This window comes from Triturus cristatus, chromosome 9 (assembly GCF_964204655.1).
Source record: "Triturus cristatus chromosome 9, aTriCri1.1, whole genome shotgun sequence".
NCBI classification, from domain to species: domain Eukaryota; kingdom Metazoa; phylum Chordata; class Amphibia; order Caudata; family Salamandridae; genus Triturus; species Triturus cristatus.
This window is the reverse complement of record NC_140592.1, coordinates 18,305,373-18,326,351: the sequence shown is the minus strand read 5'-3', so window position 1 is coordinate 18,326,351 and position 20,979 is coordinate 18,305,373. Positions and strand designations below refer to the sequence as shown.

Below are 20,979 nucleotides of genomic sequence, written 5' to 3'. Positions count from 1 at the left end.
CCCGCCCCCCCACCCCCGGTTTGAAAACCTCTGCTCCAAAGCGTTGCCTCCGTTCCCCCTGCCCAACGTTTCTTAAAAAAAAGAAAAAAAAGTTTTTGCTCACTTTGGGGCATATTATCAAGCACGGTGTTGACACCAGAACATGGGCTTCTATTGGAATTCACAAGGGCATATTATCAAGCCCATTATCGCCGCTTTAGCGGCAGATTTCTGCCGCTAAAGCGGAGTTAATTCTAATGCCATATCTTGATAATATGCCTCTTTATTTTTAGTTACTGATTCAACTTGGATCAGTAACTAAAAAAACATATAAGCGCCCAAAATATTTTGTGGTAGTGTGCATGGGTTTTGTGCGCGCCTACGAAATGATGGGAGCAGCTGTGTGTTTTTTTAAACTTCAGTCATACTCCAAGGCATTCATTGTGGATTCTGTGCAGCATAGATAAAATCTCACACAACTGTGAGATCTATTGGATTTGCCAATGCTTCTTTTAAATTAGCGCCTCACTTGACGCAGCTCTCCCAACCTCAACAATGGAAACAGCATTGCAGGTTAGCAGTGAACAGGCTTGGCTGAATTTGGTTCATAAGAAACCGAGTTGGTGAATTTTGGCCACAATTTACCTTGAGACAACCTAGGATTCAGCCCAAATTGGTGCAGAAAATCATCAAGAGAAAATGTCAAAATGAGTTGTACATTGAAAAAAACAACATCAAATCACGAAATAATTGCTCAAAACAGTGTTTTGATATGTAAAAATCTAAATCTGACGAAACTCCATGATATTCATTCTTGCTAGTGGATTTTTGCCAGAGTTTACCCTAATTATAGTTTGCTATTTGCAAATCTAAAATGAGCCTTCCAACCAGATGTTAAATTAGACACCGCCCATGCCGCCATGGCCCTTCAAGAGACACAAACATTAGGAGAGAGGCCTGACGTCACCAAGGCAGGGAGGTCAGTGACAGCACATACCCTCGTGAGGGCCTTCTCAAGGGTTTTGGGGCTGGGGGGGGGGAGGAGGAAGCGGTCTGCAAGGAGCTGGTGGAGTTGGTACACTGAAGACGGCATGCTTTAATCCGGTGCATTGAAGACGGCGTGCTTTAATCTGGTGCATTGAAGACAGCGTGCTTTAATCTGGTGCATTGAAGACGGCGTGCTTTAATCTGGTGCATTGAAGACGGCGTGCTTTAATCCAGTGCATTGAAGACGGTGTGCTTTAATCCAGTGCATTGAAGACAGTGTGCTTTAATCCGGTGCATTGAAGACGGTGTGCTTTAATCTGGTGCATTGAAGACGGTGTGCTTTAATCTGGTGCATTGAAGTTGGTGTGCTTTAATCTGGTGCATTGAAGACGGTGTGCTTTAATCTGGTGCATTGAAGATGGTGTGCTTTAATCTGGTGCATTGAAGACGGTGTGCTTTAATCCAGTGCATTGAAGACGGTGTGCTTTAATCTGGTGCATTGAAGACGGTGTGCTTTAATCTGTTGCCCTGAAGATGGCGTGCTTTAATATGGTGCCCTGAAGATGGCGTGCTTTAATCCTGTGCACTGAAGATGACATACTTTAATTCGGTGCACTGAAGATGACGTGCTTTAATCCGGTGTACTGGAGACAGTGTGCTTTAATCCAGTGCACTGGAGATGGTGTGCTTTAATCCAGTGCACTGGAAACGGTGTGCTTTAATCCGTGCACTGAAGATGGCATGCTTTAACCAGGTGCACTGGAGATGATGTACTTTAATCCGGTGCACTAGAGACAGTGTGCTTTAATCCAGTGCACTGAAAATGGTGTGCTTTAATCCCTTGCACTGAAGACGGTGCTTTAATCCGGTGCATTGAAGACGGCGTGCTTTAATCCCGTGCACTGAAGATGACGTACTTTAATCCCGTGCACTGAAGATGACATGCTTTAATCCGGTGTACTGGAGACGGTGTGCTTTAATCCGGTGCACTGGAGATGGCATGCTTTAATCCCGTGCACTGAAGATGACGTGCTTTAATCCGGTGCACTAGAGACGGTGTGCTTTAATCTAATGCACTGAAGATGGCGTGCTTTAATTCCTTGCACTGAAGATGGTGTGCTTTAATTCCTTGCACTGAAGATGGCGTGCTTTAATTCCTTGCACTGAAGATGGGGTGCTTTAATCCGATGCACTGAAGATGGCGTGCTTTAATTCCTTGCACTGAAGATGGCGTGCTTTAATCCCATGCACTGGAGACAATGTACCTTAATCTAATGCACTGAAGATGCCGTGCTTTAACCCCTTGCACTGAAGGAATGGAAAAACGCATTTTGTACAATCCGGTATGAGAGAAAAGAGTTTGAGCCAATGCAGAAGTGGAAGAAATGGGATCTGGAACCATTGTTAAACCTGTCTAACATATTTATTGATTATCAATTATGTAGCATATGCAATGGAGCATTTTAAAAATAAATCCCTATCTTTGATTTACCTTGTTGAAGAAAATCCAGCAATCCTAGGATTATTAGATTTTCCACCTCACCAATGCAAAATGGAACAAAAGGTGATTTTGTCTCAAGCTTAATCCCATCGTTTACACTTGAAAGTGGAGAAAATTCGTGTTTTCCCTCCGATTTATGGAAACACAGATCAGGAGAATGTAATCAGTTGGCTTCCTCTGCTAACCCTTGGATGAACCCCTTCGCTCGACCCCTTATTACACAAAGCACGAGAATGGTGCAAACAGGTCGGCTCTCTTCTAGGCATTTCTTTATTGGTATTTGTGCACTAGTGCAAAGTTCCTGAGGTAAAGTGACCGGGGCAGTCAGCAGCGAAGGGTCCGCTGCACGTCAGGCGGGGGGAGTCAGACCCAGCCCTGCTGGCCTCTGTGATGGGGGACATCTGTCTGCAGCCCAGTCCGCCGCTTTCATGCCTTGTTCTCTGTATTGTCGTCTGATATCACCGGGTCCTCTGTATTACACCGTTTGCTTCTTCTCTGCTGAGCTCAGCACCCTGGATGCTTTACACAGACCAAGTGGAGAGGCAGCATAAGGAAAAGGCCTCTCGGGATCTCCATCCGGGGCATTCTCACTGGCTGATGATGGAATCTATTCAATGTTTATCCTGCCCTCTCATTAGAACCCTTGGGGGCAGATTTATGTTCCCTGGCGCATCCCTGCAAATCAGCATGGATGCGCCAGGGAAGATGCGCCACGCAAGTTTACCCTTGCGCCACCGCAGATGCACTGCATTTACAATGCGGTGCATCGTGGCGCAAGGACAAGCAGATGCGTGACGTATCTCCCGGCGTAAGTATGGCGCAGTGCTGAAGTTGTGTCGCAAGCGCGACACAACTTCAGCACTGTTCCAACCTACCCCATACCTAACATGGTGCGTCAAGCCTTACGCCTGCTTCAAGCAGGCACAGGGTTTTGACGCATCAGCATTGGGAAAGTGACTCAGTGAAATCTTATAGATTTCACTGAGTCACTTTTCAGGGGCGTTCCTGCGACGGAACGCCCCCACAGCGTGGAAACGCCCACATGAAACCTGACGCAGGTTTCATGTGGCGCAGGGCTTTACACCGTGACGCATCTCCATAGATGCGTCACGATGTAAATAGGGCGCAACGTGGCGCAGGGTTTACGCCACCGCTGCGTCACAAAAGTGACGCAATGGCGGCGTAAAAGTGGCGCAACTCCAACATAGATCTGCCACTTGGTATTTCCGACAGCACTGGGGTCTTTTGCATCAGTGCGTGAGAACATTGCAAATTAAGCATGTAAAGCCACAGTATGACCCGAGTAATTTTCCCTTGGCCTTGTCATTATATGCCACATAATTTGCCTTTCCTTTCCACATAATTTAGCCAACACTGCCACTTAACTTGTTTCTCACTTGACACATAACGCCGGTAGGTATGCATATAATTATACCTTTTTTATATCCATGTCTAACTCTTTGAAGCAGCTTGTCTCTCTCCCCCACACTCCTTGAACCAGCTTGTCTCTTTCTCGCTCCCACATCCCTTGTAGCAGCTTCTCTCTCTCTCTTTCTCTCTCACACTGCTTGACCCAGCTTGACTCTCTCTCCCACACTGCTTGAAACCAGGTTGTCTCTCTCTCTCACACTCCTTGAACCAGCTTGTGTCTCTCTCCAGCACTCGCTGAACCAGCTTGTCTCTCTCACACACTCCTTGAACCAGCTTGTCTCTCTCTCACACTCCTTGAACCAGCTTGTGTCTCTCTCCGGCACTCGCTGAACCAGCTTGTCTCTCTCTCACACTCTTTGAACCAGCTTGTCTCTCTCTCCAGCACTCATTGAACCAGCTTGTCTCTCTCTCCCACACTGCTTTAAACCACTTGTCTCTCTCTCAAACTCCTTCAACCAGCTTGTCTCTCTGTACCACACTCCTTGAACCAGCTTGTCTTTCTCACTCCCACGCTTCTTGTAGCAGCTTCTCTCTCTCTCTCACACACACTCCTTGAACCAGCTTCTCTCTCTCAAACTCCTTGAACCAGCTTGTCTCTCTCTCCAGCACTCATTGAACCAGCTTGTCTCTCTCTCCCACACTGCTTTAAACCACTTGTCTCTCTCTCAAACTCCTTGAAACAGCTTGTCTCTCTGTACCACACTCCTTGAACCAGCTTGTCTCTTTCTCACTCCCACGCTCCTTGTAGCAGCTTCTCTCTCTCTCTCTAACACACTCCTTGAACCAGCTTGTCTCTCTCTCAAACTCCTTGAACCAGCTTGTCTCTCTCTAACCAGCTTGTCTCTTTCTCCAGCATTCATTGAACCACCTTGTCTCTCTCTCACACACTGCTTATTTCTCACGCTGTGCTGTCTAATGCCTTGAACCAGCTTGTCTCTCTCTCCCACACTCCTTGAACCAGCTTGTCTCTTTCTCACTCCCACATCCCTTGTAGCAGCTTCTCTCTCTCTCTCTCTCTCTCTCTCTCTCTCTCTCTCTCTCTCTCTCTCTCTTTCTCTCTCACACTGCTTGAACCAGCTTGACTCTCTCTCCCACACTGCTTGAAACCAGGTTGTCTCTCTCTCACACTCCTTGAACCAGCTTGTGTCTCTCTCCGGCACTCGCTGAACCAGCTTGTCTCTCTCTCAAACTCTTTTAACCAGCTTGTCTCTCTCTCCAGCACTCATTGAACCAGCTTGTCTCTCTCTCCCACACTGCTTTAAACCACTTGTCTCTCTCGTAAACTCCTTCAACCAGCTTGTCTCTCTGTACCACACTCCTTGAACCAGCTTGTCTCTTTCTCACTCCCACGCTTCTTGTAGCAGCTTCTCTCTCTCTCACACACTCCTTGAACCAGCTTGTCTCTCTCTCAAACTCTTTGAACCAGCTTGTCTCTCTCTCCAGCACTCATTGAACCAGATTGTCTCTCTCTCCCACACTGCTTTAAACCACTTGTCTCTCTCTCAAACTCCTTCAACCAGCTTGTCTCTCTGTACCACACTCCTTGAACCAGCTTGTCTTTCTCACTCCCACGCTCCTTGTAGCAGCTTCTCCCTCTCTCTCACACACACTCCTTGAACTAGCGTGTCTCTCTCTGAAACTCCTTGAACCAGCTTGTCTCTCTCTCCCAGGGTTTTGACGCATCAGCATTGGGAAAGTGACTTAGTGAAATCTTATAGATTTCACTGAGTCACACACACTCCTTGAACCAGCTTGTCTCTCTCTCAAACTCCTTGAACCAGCTTGTCTGCTTTAAACCACTTGTCTCTCTCTCAAACTCCTTGAAACAGCTTGTCTCTCTGTACCACACTCCTTGAACCAGCGTGTCTCTTTCTCACTCCCACGCTCCTTGTAGCAGCTTCTCTCTCTCTCTCTAACACACTCCTTGAACCAGCTTGTCTCTCTCTCAAACTCCTTGAACCAGCTTGTCTCTCTCTAACCAGCTTGTCTCTTTCTCCAGCATTCATTGAACCAGCTTGTCTCTCTTTCCCACACTCCTTGAACCAGCTTGTCTCTTTCTCACTCCCACATCCCTTGTAGCAGCTTCTCTCTCTCTCTCTCTCTCTCTCTCTCTCTCTCTCTCTCTCTCTCTCTTTCTCTCTCACACTGCTTGAACCAGCTTGACTCTCTCTCCCACACTGCTTGAAACCAGGTTGTCTCTCTCTCACACTCCTTGAACCAGCTTGTGTCTCTCTCCAGCACTCGCTGAACCAGCTTGTCTCTCTCATACACTCCTTGAACCAGCTTGTCTCTCTCTCCAGCACTCATTGAACCAGCTTGTCTCTCTCTCCCACACTGCTTTAAACCACTTGTCTCTCTCTTAAACTCCTTCAACCAGCTTGACTCTCTGTACCACACTCCTTGAACCAGCTTGTCTCTTTCTCACTCCCACGCTTCTTGTAGCAGCTTCTCTCTCTCTCACACACTCCTTGAACCAGCTTGTCTCTCTCTCAAACTCTTTGAACCAGCTTGTCTCTCTCTCCAGCACTCATTGAACCAGATTCTCTCTCTCTCCCACACTGCTTTAAACCACTTGTCTCTCTCCCTCACAGTCCTTAAACTAGCTTGCATCTCTCTCCAACACTCCTTGAACCAGTCTGTTTCACTCTCCAGCACTCCTTGAACTAGCTTGTCTCTCTTTCTCCCACACTCCTTGAACCAGCCTGTTTCTCTCTCCCACACACCTTGTTGCAACTTCTCTCTCTCTCTCTCTCTCTCTCTCTCTATCGCGCTCTCTCTCTCACTGCTTGAACCAGCTTGCCTCTCTCTCCAGAACTCATTGATTCTGCTTGCCTCTCTCTCACACACTGCTTGAACAAGCTTCTCTCTCTCACACACACTGCTTGAACCAGCTTGTCTCTCTCTCTCACACTGCTTGAACCAGGTTGTCTCTCTCTCACACTCCTTGAACCAGCTTGTCTCTCTCCCACACTCCTTAAACCAGCTTCTCTCTCTCTCTCTCTCTCGCCTACACTCCTTGAACCAGCCTGTCTCTCTCTCCCACACTCCTTGAACCAGCTTGTCTCTCTCTCCCACACTCTTTGAACAACCTGTCTCTGTCACTCACTGAACCAGCTTATCTCTATCTTCCACACTCCTTGAAGCAGCTTGTCTGTCTCTCCCACACTCCTTGAACCAGATTGTCTCTTTCTCCCACACTTCTGAACCAGCTTCTCTCTCTCTCAGTACTCAATGAACCTGCTTTTCTCTCACTCCTTGAACCTGCGTATCTCTATCTCACACTCCTTGAAGCAGCTTGTCTCTCTCTCTCTCTCTCCCACATTCCTTGAACCAGATTGTCTCTCTTTCTCCCACACTCCTGAACCAGCTTGTCTCTCTCCCATACTCCTTGAACCAGCTTCCCTCTCTCTCACACTCCTTGTACTTGCTTGTCTCTCTCTTCCTCACTCCTTGAACCAGCTTGCCTCTCTCCCATACTCCTTGAACCAGCTTATCTCTCTCTCCCACACTCCTTGAACCAGCTTGTGCTCTCTCCCACACTCCTTGAACCAGCTTGTCTCTCTCCCACACTCTGTAAACCAGCTTGTCTCTCTCCCACACTCCTTGAACCAGCTTGTCTCTCTCTCCCACACTCTTTGAACCAGCTTGTCTCTCTCTCCCACACTGCTTTAATCAGCTTCTCTCTCCCACACACTCCTTCAACTGGCTTGTCTCTTTCTCTCTCTCCTACACTCCTTGAACAAACTTGTCTCTCTCTCCCACGCTCCTTGACCCAGCTTGCCTCTCTCTCCCACACTTTTTGAACCAGCCTGTCTCTGTCACTCCTTGAACCAGCTTGTCTCTCTCTCTCCCGCACTCCTTGAACCAGCTTGTGTCTCTCTCCAGCACTCCTTGAACCAACTTCTCTCTCCCTCTCTCTCTCTCTCTCTCTCCCCCCCCACACTCCTTGAACCAGCTTCTCTCTCTCTCTCACACTTCTTGAACCAGCTTCTCTCTCTCTCTCCCACACCTCTTGAACCAGCTTCTCTCTCTCTCTCTCTCTCTCTCTCCCACTCGCCTTGAACCATCTTCTCTCTCTCTCTCTCTCCCACTCGCCTTGAACCATCTTCTCTCTCTCTCTCCCACACTCCTTAAATCATCTTCTATCTCTCTCCCACTCACCTTGAACCATCTTCTCTCTCTCTCTCCCACACTCCTTGAATCAGCTTCTCTCTCTCTCTCTCTCTCTCTCTCTCTCTCTCCCACACTCCTTGAACCAGCTTCTCTCTCTCTCTCCCACACTCCTTGAACCAGCTTCTCTCTCTCTCTCCCACACCTCTTGAACCAGCTTCTCTCTCTCTCTCTCTCTCTCCCTCCCGCTCCCTCTCTCTCCCACACTCCTTGAACCAGCTTCTCTCTCTCTCTCTCTCTCTCTCTCTCCCACACTCCTTGAACCAGCTTCTCTCTCTCTCTCTCTCTCTCTCTCTCTCTCCCACTCGCCTTGAACCATCTTCTCTCTCTCTCTCTCTCTCTCTCTCTCCCACTCGCCTTGAACCATCTTCTCTCTCTCTCTCTCTCCCCCACACTCCTTAAATCATCTCCTCTCTCTCGCTCCCACTCACCTTGAACCATCTTCTCTCTCTCTCCCACACTCCTTGAATCATCTTCTCTCTCTCTCTCTCCTGCACTCCTTGAATCATCTTCTCTCTCTCTCTCTCTCCCACATTCCCTGAACCATCTTCTCTCTCTCTCCCCCCCCACTCCTTGACCCAGCTTGGATCTCCCTCTCTTCAGCTTGTCTCTCTCCCACACTGCTTTAATCAGCTTGTTTCTCTCCCCCACACTGCCTGCTTCTCACGCTGTGCTGTCGCTCCCTCTGCAGGTCATCAGCCTCCTCGATGTCTTCACACCAGACGACTCCCTGGAAACATTCCAGAACTTGTGAGTAAAGAAGATGACACCGTGTATCTGTGGTAATGAGGTTGCCTGCAAGAGGGGTAAAGGGGAGAGGGAAGTAGCTAGCGAGATAGCTCACTGGGTTAACCACCTCCTGCTGACGCCTCTGCAGCCTGTTACTCTTAGGCTCAAACTTTGGTGGAACAATTCAGCCTTTCTCTCTTCTTGATTGAGTCTTGTCTTCTCTGTGCTGGAAAACAAGATATCCTGGGTTAGAAGAAAGAGCATGGACGTGCGCGGGGCATCTGGTGTGGGGCCTGGAGAGGGCACAGTTAAACCTCCTGGTACTAGTTTTTACACGTGCTCTGATGGCATATTTACATTTTATTTATAAAGTGTATACACATGAGTAATGGAATGTATTGTATTGTAATTGCATTTATATAGCACTTACTACCACAGACGAGGCTTCAAAGTGCTTTTTCGGCGAGTAGCACACTACTCCGCAACCTATAAAGGATTATTGTTGAATTAGTATAGTGAAATATGAAAGTAATTTGAGTGGTGGATATGTTAGTCAGTTTTTTCGATTGAGAAGGGTAGCGGAGAGCAAGAAGAGAGAAAAGGTTTGCATCTGGACAATTTAAAATATTAACAATATATATATATATATAAATATATACACATATTTTAATTTGGAACAGTACGGAGAGTGAATTCAAAGAGTATTTTAACAGACTGAATGAAAATGATGTAGGTTTGAGATTCACCTGCACAACCAGTACCAAAGGCGTCTCATTTTTGGACACCTGGATGTACAATGAAGAGGATCAAATTCACTCAACACTGTACCGAGAAGAAACGTCAACAAATAGCATCCCACACGGCACAAGCTTTCACCCAAGATCTCTCCTGGAAAGCATCCCATACGGGGAATTTACAAGGATGGAAAGAAATTGCTCGAAGGCAAGTGATAAGGAGGAAAAAATCAAAGAAACATCATGGAGATTAAAAAGCAGACGCTATAGAGAAACCACACTACGAAAAGGCAGACAAAAAATTGGGACAAAACAAGAACTGAAACTCTAATCACTAAAAAAGAAAAGGAAAAACCAACAGAAAGCTCCCAAGAACAAAAAGCACCAAGCTGCATTATCGCCTATAGTAAAGAAAGTGGGACAATCATAAAAAACATTGAAAAATATTGGCATTTATTATCAAATGATCCAGACATTGGCTCTCTATTGGGATCACGTCCGTTGATCACATATAGAAAATCAGAATCATTTAAAGACTTACTAGTAAGAAGTCATTTCCAGGAAGAAACATCTACCAATTGGTTACAAAAACAACAGGAAGGGTTTAAGTGTAATGTGTGCAAAGCGTGCAAAAGTGGAGTAAATCATAAAAGCATACAAGACTTCCAAGAAAACAAAATTGAAATAAAACAGAAAATAAAATGTGCCACGAAATTTGTGATATATATGATCAAATGTAAATGTGGCATGCAATACATTGGGAGCCCCATTTGTATGCTGAAAAAGAGAATCCTCGAACATATAGGAGCAGTGAAAAACAGAGATCAAACATATGCCACTGCCGAGCATATGATAGCATGTCAAAACGGTGATTGGAGAGCTATGACTTTCTGTGGAATCCACACAATAAAAGACAATGAGAGAGGAGGTGATAGAACCAATGGAATCTAAATACATAATCAAATTGAAAACTAAGACGCCTCATGGAATTAACAACGATGAGGAATTATATGTAGATCTGGAATGATAAAGAAAGAATGGAAATAAAATGTGAAAGGAAAACTGCTGTTGTATACACAAAAAAAATCTGGGGCACTAATACCGTCAAAGAAAAATAGAGTCCAAGAAAATTCATACCATACAGTTGGTTAAGAATAAAAAGACTCTATGGCTGTAGCTGGACAATTAAAATAAAATAAAAAGCCATACCAATGGACATAGAAGAATGACTTCTTGAACATAATATGACCAATACTAATTGAAAATAATTGGACTTAAATTTAAACAATTAATTCTTCGAAACATGTTAGACAAGATGCAACTTGTATAAATAACACTGTGAAAATGGTCAGAAGACATTATGTAAATATTGTAATATAGTTCAAATGTTTAATAATACATGCAATACATCTCCCACAATGCCACATAGAAGGCTGATGTGAACTGTATATAAGTGCAATGGTAAAAAGACTCACATACCGTGATTAAGGCCTTGGAAGGCTGAAACGCGTTGGTGTGGACAGATCTTGCTGAAATAAAAGCTTGAAAATCAGGTTTTCAGAATGCAGAGAAATCTTGTTAAAAAAAATTAAGTCTATGGGCTTGGATTCAGTCCACCGCGATGCACCCATCGTTGAGCGCGCTGCAGAGAGGATCCAATTGTTTTGGAATATGTATGTGTGTGTATATATATATATATATATATTAAAGGAACGCATCATATATTCTCCTCTTCAAGGATAATTTCTGTCAAGAAATCAAGAAATATTGCTGGACAGAAATATTAAGTCCTAAACGTAATATACAAAAATATCACGTCACTGTTGTTATTAGCAGGAATTCTACACCTAAATGCAGCTATATTTTTATAAACGATGTTTGGATGGGACAAGATGTAGCCAGCCCAGCTTCATCACTAGAGCCTGTGTTTGTCACGTGTCCTCTTTTCTAGTTACTTTTCGAGCTAATATAATTTATTACATTCTGGCTATAGATTTATAGAGGCGAAAATTTGTTTATTTTAAAAATAATATATGTTCTTAATGTTTATATGAAATTTTATATTGTACACAAATCGTTGACAAAAAGGGCAGCTGGCATACATTTCTTATTCTTGGTTGTCTTATAGTTTTCAAAACTATCGTCCCTTTCGGTGTTTCTTTTCACGATATCCGGACACAATACCACTGACAGACAATATTTAGCCGCAACATTCTGGAGCCATACCTTCATCGATACATGAAACACACATTTTCTGTACATGAGACAATATCCAGACGTATTGCTTCGAGACTTTCACCTGGGTGTTCACTTGAGCATTGTCTGGGTTTGACATCTACTGTGCAATGTGTTTGCGGGCAGCATTTTCTTTAAGTGTGTACTTTGTAATTGTATTTAAATCGCGCTTACTATCACTTACGAGGCTTTGAAGCGGTTTTCGGCAAGTAGCGCGCTACTCCGGAACACACAAAGGATTAGTGGTGGATTAGTGGTGGATTGGTGTAGGGAAATATGAGTTAATGTGAGCGTTGGACAGGTTAGTCTGTTAGCTGGATTGTTGTATGTTTGTGTGTCTGCAGGTCCACTCTATGTGTTCCTTCCAAGTTGTGAGTTGTCATGGCTTGTATCAAGGATTTGCAACCACACTTCCAGTCCCAAACCTTTCTCGAGCTGCTGGCTCCCTTATTGGGGTGCTAACAGGTTTGCAAAGGGGAAGAATTTGGACTTCTTACGCTTTGAGAATTAGGGTGCAGCGTATACGGAACAAGGCAGCGGTCCAGGGGGCCACTGTTGTCACTGAAGTTTTTTAAAACAGAAAACATTTCTTTGCTCTCTACGCAGCCCTGGTTCTTTTAAGGGACTCAAGGCTGCTTTAAAAAATACGTTTTCTGTTTTAAAATGAAATCACCGTGATGGTGGTCTGCTGTCCCTTCCAGGCCACCATCCCTGTGATGGGAGCCAACTGGCAGGGTCAGGCATTGCGACCTGCCTCATGAATATTAATAATGGAAGGAGTTCTGCGACCTCCTCCGTGTGTTTATTTAGCGAACCGACCTGTTAGTACATTCATCCGTTTGCAAAATCAGATGCAATTAGCAGAAACTCCGTGTGCATTTTGCGCTAGATTGTTGGGACTCGAATCGTAGTTGATCAGGCTGTTTACATGTAATGCATAAGCCCAGTGCACAGAAGGTTGGAGCACTGTCTGTCCAGTGCACCATCAGATGCCAGCCTGGTACAGGGGCAGAGCTGCGCTCACTGTGCGTGCGATGCCCGTCAAGGATGCCAACATCATTCAGATGGTGCATGCTTGGGCAATAAAAAGCATTGCCAAAGTCAACAGGCATGATGTTTGTATAGTGTGTGGATCAGTCACGCGTACTCCATGCAAACGTCACACTGTACTAAAGCTCAGAGAAACGCCTTTGAAGGAGTGAAGCTGCAGAAACAGCTGCTTTACGCTCACACCCCAGTGCTACCAAGAGACACCTGGCTTCAGATGTAAAGGAGTCCCACAGGCATTCCAGTGGGAGTGGAAGAACACAACCAAACACCAATAGAAAAGCGGTGGGATTGACATATCGCTTCGGCTGATCGAGGGTGTGAATGACACTGTCTCAAGCCAATGGCTGAAGGTTCCAGAGCAAGGAAGCCAATGGCTGAAGGTTCCAGAGCAAAGGAAGCCAATGGCTGAAGGTTCCAGAGCAAGGAAGCCAATGGCTGAAGGTTCCAGAGCAAAGGAAGCCAATGGCTGAAGGTTCCAGAGCAAGGAAGCCAATGGCTGAAGATTCCAGAGCAAAGGAAGCCAATGGCTGAAGGTTCCAGAGCAAGGAAGCCAATGGCTGAAGGTTCCAGAGCAAAGGAAGCCAATGGCTGAAGGTTCCAGAGCAAAGGAAGCCAATGGCTAACAGAGGCTAACCAGGGACCCCTTGGAGGATGCATAGAATGTGGCATGTTCACAACACACAGTGCAGGCTCCTTGCATGTGACCCCGAGGAGGGGCCCTGCAGGCCCCCTACGATGAATTTAGACTGGTTAGCTGGTTGGGAAGGTTTAATAAGTCAAACAATAGAACGCTGGCCACCCACCGCCACAGTGGGAAGACCTGTTTCTATATTTTCCTGTTATCCACTGTGTGGACAGGGGTATCTTTACCTAAACCTGTGTAAATCACTTAATAGTAATGGCTCCAACTTATCTCTGGTGCACACTCATTTATGCACTAGTGACGTGAGGATTTTCACCAAGTGGTGACGATTGTTGTTAATAACAGCTCAGCTCGCTGAACCTCACCTCAGGGAGAGGCATAGACCCCCTACTGAGCCCTCACAACCCCTTACACCTGTTTGCCAAACAGTGCCAATACATACACAATAGCGCCTTGCAACTGCATATAAACCAACAGGTGAGCTGCATGAGAGCGGAGCTACAGAGGCACAGTTTAACATCAGGTCCTGGGTATTTCTGATAGATACTTATCTCAGTAGCCACTGGGCCACGTGTATAGTAGCTGAAACCAGGGACTAGCTGTGGTGGAGTGGATCCCACACCCGTGGCAGGCTCCTATGTGTGTCTTCAGTCCCTGTGCAGAAAAGAGGGGCTACAACCAGAACAGGCACCCGTGTGTCTAAGAAAGGCTTGGCATCCGCCTTGAGGGCACCGCCACAGGAGGGGGTACATGTTGGACCCTCTGCCGCATCTGATTAACAGAAGAGCTCCGGTACACCCTCGTGGGTAATAGTGCACTTTACAAATACACATAACATCCCAGCCATGTACAAAGAGATGAGGGGCAGATGAGCATGGCGCGCACAGAGGTAAATATTGATCCAACTGAACCTTCTGCCACTTCCTGCCAGAGCCTCCAGGACCAGGGTCCGGGAAGTGGTGACGTCACCCCCCAGAGTGTGCCTGCACCTTTAACTGGAAATGGAGTGGATGGTAGTGTGCCCAGCCACGGTGTACACTTCCCCTGGACATTGCACATGCCGCCCCAGTGCCCTATACCCACCCTATGTGTCATACTGCAAGAAGCCCAAGTAGAGCCGCCTCTTGCAGCGCGACCCCCTCCTGCCCCCACTCAGCCGTGGTCCCTCTTTTTCGGTATGATGTGGGATTAGTGTTTAATTTGAGCTGGTGGTTTCTGGTGCTCGGCACCGGCACTTAATTGACAACACCAGCACTTGTAACTGTTTGCCTCAAGGTGGCACTGTTTGACTAATTTCGAAATGAGCAGAACAAAGGTTGTTTAATATATTAATATGCATTAAAAATGACTACTACCTGCCTCCCAATCCATTCTCATAGCTTTGGGGGCCTGGGATACTCTGAATTGTCACCCTTGTAGGAGTGTGATGGTTAGTAGTTGTGTTCGCACTGTCATCGGCAGTGCTGGCAGGGGCAATGGGTGGTGAGAGCTGCTGTGGCCTCCTGACAGGGCCCTGCACTTAGTTTTTTAGGTCTCGCCTGACCCAGAGCATGCGCTGCTCTGGCGAGACTTTTTGTAAGGGCTCAAAAAATGCAACCATGGCCAGCCTAGAGCTACAGTGCATGTGCGCACGCTTAGGAGCAGAGGCTGGCAAACCGCGTCATGCTCATTAAGCGCCCGCGATCACTTTCACTTTCGCCCGAGATCACTTCTGCGGCGCCCCTTTGATGTTCTCGTTCAAAGAACATCAAAGAACATGTTGTGTTAATGCTTTGCTGCCCCCGTTTGACTTACAATGTGCTTTCTCTTTCCACAAAAAAACTCGATATTTGTGTTCCTTTATTTTGAGATGCTTTTAGTATTACTGTCACACACACAACCACACACACAACCACAACCACATGTACAACCACACACACAACCACACAACCACACACACTCACACACACACACACAACCACACACATACACACAACCACACACATACACACAACCACACACACAACCACACACATACACACAACCACACACACACACAACCACTCACACACACCCACACACAACAACCACACACACACAACAACCACACACACACAACCACACACACAACCCCTACACACAACCACACCCACAACCACACACACACAAAACCACAACCACACACACACACACAACCACAACCACACACACAACAACACACACAACCACACACACACAACCACACACACACAACCACACACACACACAGCCACACACAACCACACCCACAACCACACACAACCACACACACAACCACACACACACACAGCCACACACACACAACCTCACACACACAACCACACACACAACCACAACCACACACACAACCACACACACAACCACAACCACACACAACACACACACACCACCCACAACCACACACACCACCCACAACCACACACACAACCACAACCACACAAACAACCACACACACACAACCACACTGTGAGACCGGCCTCGTGGCGTGGGCCCTCCCGACCAGCAAGTTACCCTACAACCACGCCGAACCTCGTGGACACGGCCTTCCGGCTCCCGTGGGCCAACATCCCGAGGGCCGACCAGATCCCCAACACGCATGCCCGGCCGAGGGAGAACGAAACCCCCACCCCAAACCAGACCGAGAGGCGCCGACCCTGTCACACCTCTGGTCTCTCCCCCGAGGGAGGTTTCGATCGACCACCAGGCCCCCGGTGAGCGGGCGTCTCGCCTGCTGGTTGTCTGGAGTCCCTCCCAGACCCACCTGAACAGATCAAAGGGCCAAGCGACAGGAAACCCCGACACACCGCCCCCCAGGCACCAGACCCCTCTCCGCGAGAACTCCGGACTTCAAAGAGGAGGGGGAGTATAACAAGGGGTGCGGAAAAGACGGGAGCAGAGAAGACCTGGACTGACGAGAGCCTGCTGACCTGATCGCGGCTCGATCGCTCACCGAACAGAAGAACGCTACCCGAACTCTGAACCACCTGAGCCCTGCGGACGCTGTCGCGGCTCCCCGAACTCTGAACCATCTGAGCCCTGCTGACGCTGTCGCGGCTCCCCGAACTCTGAACCATCTGAGCCCTGCTGACGCCGTCGCAGCTCCCCGAATTCTGAACCATCTGAGCCCTGCTGACGCCGTCGCGGCTCCCCGAATTCTGAACCATCTGAGCCCTGCTGACGCCGTTGCGGCTCCCTGAACTACGACCCTCCGGTGCCTGCTGAATGACTCGCGGCCCGCTCCTCCAAGAGAATCGGCAGAGATTGCCAAGAGAAGCAACATCCCCTCAGCTCGAGGATTGAGAGCTGTGCGCCGGATACCTCGCAGAGACACTAATTCAAAGACTGTCCCGCTACCCCTTTCCCTCCTCACGAGATCGCTGCCGCTTGTGGCATTAATTCTGCACCTGCCTGCCGGATCATAAAGATCCCTGACATCTACCGATAAAAGCATATTGTCTTATAACGACTTACTGTGTGGTGTCCCTCTATCCGAAGAGAGAGTAAGCGCAGCGTGTGCGATCCTAGGTGCGAGACCCTTCCAGGAAGGGGCTCCCTGCTCTTGCTCGGCCTAGCTCTGGGTAAGGTGGGCCTCCGGGTGGTCGGGAACACATTCCGCAGCCTCCCCGGGGAACGCCTTCCAACATTTGGTGGCAGGCGACGGGATACGAGCCAACACCTAGAGATCGTGCAGTAGACGGCTTACGCACTACCAAGAAGAAATGGAAGGAGAAACTTCCCTAGGTGCCGCAGGCACCAACCCGAGCACGGCATTTCAAAAAGACCAGTTAGAATCTTATACGCACCGAGAACTGAAACAATTTTGCAAAGACTTTGGAATCGCTACCACCGGACTAAGCACGAAAGAGGACTTCCAGGGGGCATTAAAAACCTGGATCGAGGCAGGAACTCCCTGGACACAAACGGAAGGAGAGCCTCCCAACGAACCGCGAAGCACCCCGGGGAGGAACGGCGCCCCCGAGGGGGGCCTATCCCCAGAGGAACTAGCGGACCGAGAAAGAGGTCGCAACCACGAACTGGAACTAGCAAAATTAAAAATCGAAGGAGAGATAAAACTGGCGGAAAAAAAACTGGCGGTGGAACAGTTACGCCTACAAGGAGAACTAGAGGAAAAGAAACGACAGAGAGAACACGAAGAAAAGAAACTCCAACTAGAGCACGAACGTAGCCTAAAAGAAATCGAGCTCAAGGCTAAGAAGGCGGAGGCCCGACCCTCGGAAACCCAACCCATCTCCTCCACCGTGGAACCAAAGGTCCACATCCCCAAAGATGTGGTGAAAGAATACTATAAGAACGACGACATTCAGCAATGGTTCAAGGCCTACGAAGTCGCCATGACCTCCCACCGAGTCACCGAGACTGGGGGGCTGGGCTGTGGGGCCGGTTCCTGAGCGAGGGGAGAGATACCCTGCTGGACCTGCCCTCCACGGTGATGAACTCCTACAGTCACATGAAAGAGACCCTGGTAGCCAGATATGGGCTCACCCCTGAAATGTACCGGCAACGGTTTAGAGACTGCAAAAAGATACCCGGTAGCACCTGGGTGGAGTACATGAACTTTTACAGCCGGGCCTTGGACGGATGGATCAAGGACAGCAAGGTCTCCACCTTTGAGGAGCTGTTTGACCTAATCGCATGGGAACACTTGGCCGCTAATTGCTTCGTAGAGCTGCGCCAGCACCTCCTGGACAGCAAACTCACAGACCCTCGAAAACTGGCCGTCGAGGCTAACCAGTGGGTGAACACCCGGGCCTCCCGGGGCCCCGTGGGAGACTACGGTTGCCACAGTCAGGGACCCCCCCGCCAGAGGGGCGGAGGGAATCAAGGCCGGCAAAGGGAGCTCCCGGGGGGATCCCCGCTCAGCCCTCCCAGAGGACAATCTCCGCCCTTTCCAGCTCCACCTCCGGCCAGCACCGGGCCACCAGGGAGGCCGGGGCCCCGAGTGAGGATCACCTGTTTCCGCTGCCAACAGACCGGACACTATGCCAGTGACCCTCAGTGTCCCCTGTACCAGCGGACCGCCACAACAACCCCGCCGGCTCCACAGATGGCCTCTGTAGCCCTGGGGGAAGAGATGGAAGACTCCGAAGAATGGGAACCAGCCGCCATGGCCTTGGTCTCCCTAGGGGACCGGGAGATGGTCCCTGGAACGTCCCTGCCCGCCAACACGAAGAAGTACCGACAGCAGGTAACGGTCAACGGTCACCGCATCGAGGGGCTCCGGGACACGGGGGCGAGTGTCACGGCGGTTCATTGTCACCTGATTTCCGAAGATCAGATCCTGCCTGACGCCTTTTGCCCCGTCATATCATCAGACAATTCCGAGAGCCTCTGCCGGATGGCCCTAGTCCCCTTCGAATGGGGGGGAGTCACCGGCAAGTTAAAGGTAGCGGTCCGAACCTCCCAGCCCGTGGACTGCCTCCTGGGCAACGACCTTGAGAACTCCCCATGGGGACAAGTGGAACGAAGGGCCCACCTCGAGATGATGGGCCTACCCGAGTGGGTATGCGCCACCACGCGCTCGATGACTCTCAGGGCGCCTTCCTCCGAGGGGGGAGAGGCCATGCCACTGAGCACCGCCACCATCCCCGAGATCCAGAATACACCACCAGAGGCCAACGACCCCCTTCTGGACGAACCAACCGCTCCCGACGAAGGATCAGTGCCTTCCGACCCCGAAACCCTGACCAAACTCGGGGACTTGCCAGAACTGGCCCCGTGGCCCTGCGAAGGGGGCCCCTCCAGTGAAGAGTTCTGCCAAGAACAATCCACCTGCCCATCCCTCATTGGACCCCGACAACAGGCCGAGGCCCAAGCAGCAGGCGACTGGACTGGCACCCACTGGGTATACTGGGAGAACGGACTGCTGTACAGCGAACAGAAGTCGGCCGAGTTGGGATCGGCCCGAGTACTAGTGGTACCCCTACGCTTCCGAAGTCTTCTCCTGGGCCTGGCCCATGATGTACCCCTGGCCGGACACTTAGGCCAAGATAAGACCTACCAACGACTCGTCACCCACTTCTATTGACCCAAGATGCGAGCAAATGTGGAGGCCCACTGCAAGTCCTGCCCCACGTGCCAGGCCAGCGGAAAGAGTGGGGGCAAGCGCAAGGCTCCGCTCCAACCCTTCCCCGTCGTCAGTACCCCTTTTGAGCGGGTAGGAATCGACATTGTAGGACCACTGGACCCCAAGAACGCCCAGGGCCACCGGTTCATCCTCGTCCTGGTGGATCATGCCACCCGTTACCCCAAAGCCATCCCTCTCCGCACCGTGACGGCCCCCGTGGTGGGCCAGGCCTTGATGGGGATCTTCTCCCGCATGGGGTTCCCCCGCGAAGTCGTGAGTGACCGGGGTACGAACTTTATCTCCCGATATATGAAGTCCCTCTGGCAGCAGTGCGGAGTATCGTACAAATTCATCACCCCGTACCACCCCCAAGGAAACGGCCTAGTCGAGCGCTTTAACAAAACACTGAAAGGGATGATCATGGGCCTCGAGGAACCCCTACGCCGGAGGTGGGACTTCCTCCTCCCCTGCCTCCTGTTCGCCTACCGGGAGGTTCCCCAAAAATCCCTGGGATTCAGCCCATTTGAACTACTATATGGACACCCCGTCCGGGGACCCCTGAGCCTGGTCAAGGAGGGGTGGGAAACAACCCCCCGGGGGACCCCTCCGGATGTGTTCCGATACATCTTGGTGCTCCGCAACCAGACCGGGAAATTCAGAGAACTCGCAGAAGCGAACCTCGAGGCTAGTCAGGAAGAAATGAAGCGCTGGTATGACCAGAATGCTACGCTGGTCGAGTTTCAGCCGGGCCAACAAGTCTGGGTCATGGCCCCGGTGAGACCCTGCGCCCTCCAAGATAAATGGACTGGACCCTTCAAGGTGGTCGAGCGGAAGAGCCAAGTCACCTATCTCGTCGATGTACAGTCCCCGCGGAACCCCCTCCGGGTCCTCCATGTGAACCGCCTCAAACCTCACTTTGTCCGGACAGAATTGAGTTTACTCCTGGCCACCGACGATGGGGCCGAAGAAGACACCGAGCCCCTTCCAGACCCCCTGGGGGCGAAAGAGACCGATGGGTCCGTGGAGGGAGTGAAACTGTCAACCGCCCTCACAGCCCAACAGTCCGACGACTGCCGCCAGCTACTAGGGCAGTTCGCGGACCTCTTCTCCCAGACCCCTGGGGTCATCAACTGGTGTGTCCACGACGTGAACACCGGCGACAGCCCGCCAGTGAGACATCGGGCCTACCGGGTCCCTGATCGGGTCCGAACCTGCATCCAGACCGAGGTGGCGAAGATGCTAGCCCTCGGGGTGATTGAACCCTCCGACAGCCCCTGGGCCAGCCCGGTAGTCCTGGTTCCGAAAGCAACTACCCCGGGTGTTGCCCCCGAGCTGAGGTTTTGCGTGGACTACCGAGGACTCAATGCGGTCACCCGAGCAGACGCTTACCCTATCCCCCGTGCCGACGAGCTCATTG

General features: G+C 49.6%; 1 protein-coding gene across 2 annotated transcripts in view; it reads left to right on the top strand.

Moving 5' to 3' along the window:
* LOC146797275 (mitogen-activated protein kinase 14A-like) overlaps positions 1-20,979 on the top strand; it is a 130,801-nt gene that overhangs the window by 32,782 nt on the left and 77,040 nt on the right. For both annotated transcript variants that reach the window (XM_085624246.1, XM_085624247.1), the window contains exon 3: positions 8,760-8,818. In XM_085624246.1, coding sequence (XP_085480372.1) covers positions 8,760-8,818 — 59 coding nt within the window. The remainder of the gene's footprint in view (positions 1-8,759; positions 8,819-20,979) is intronic.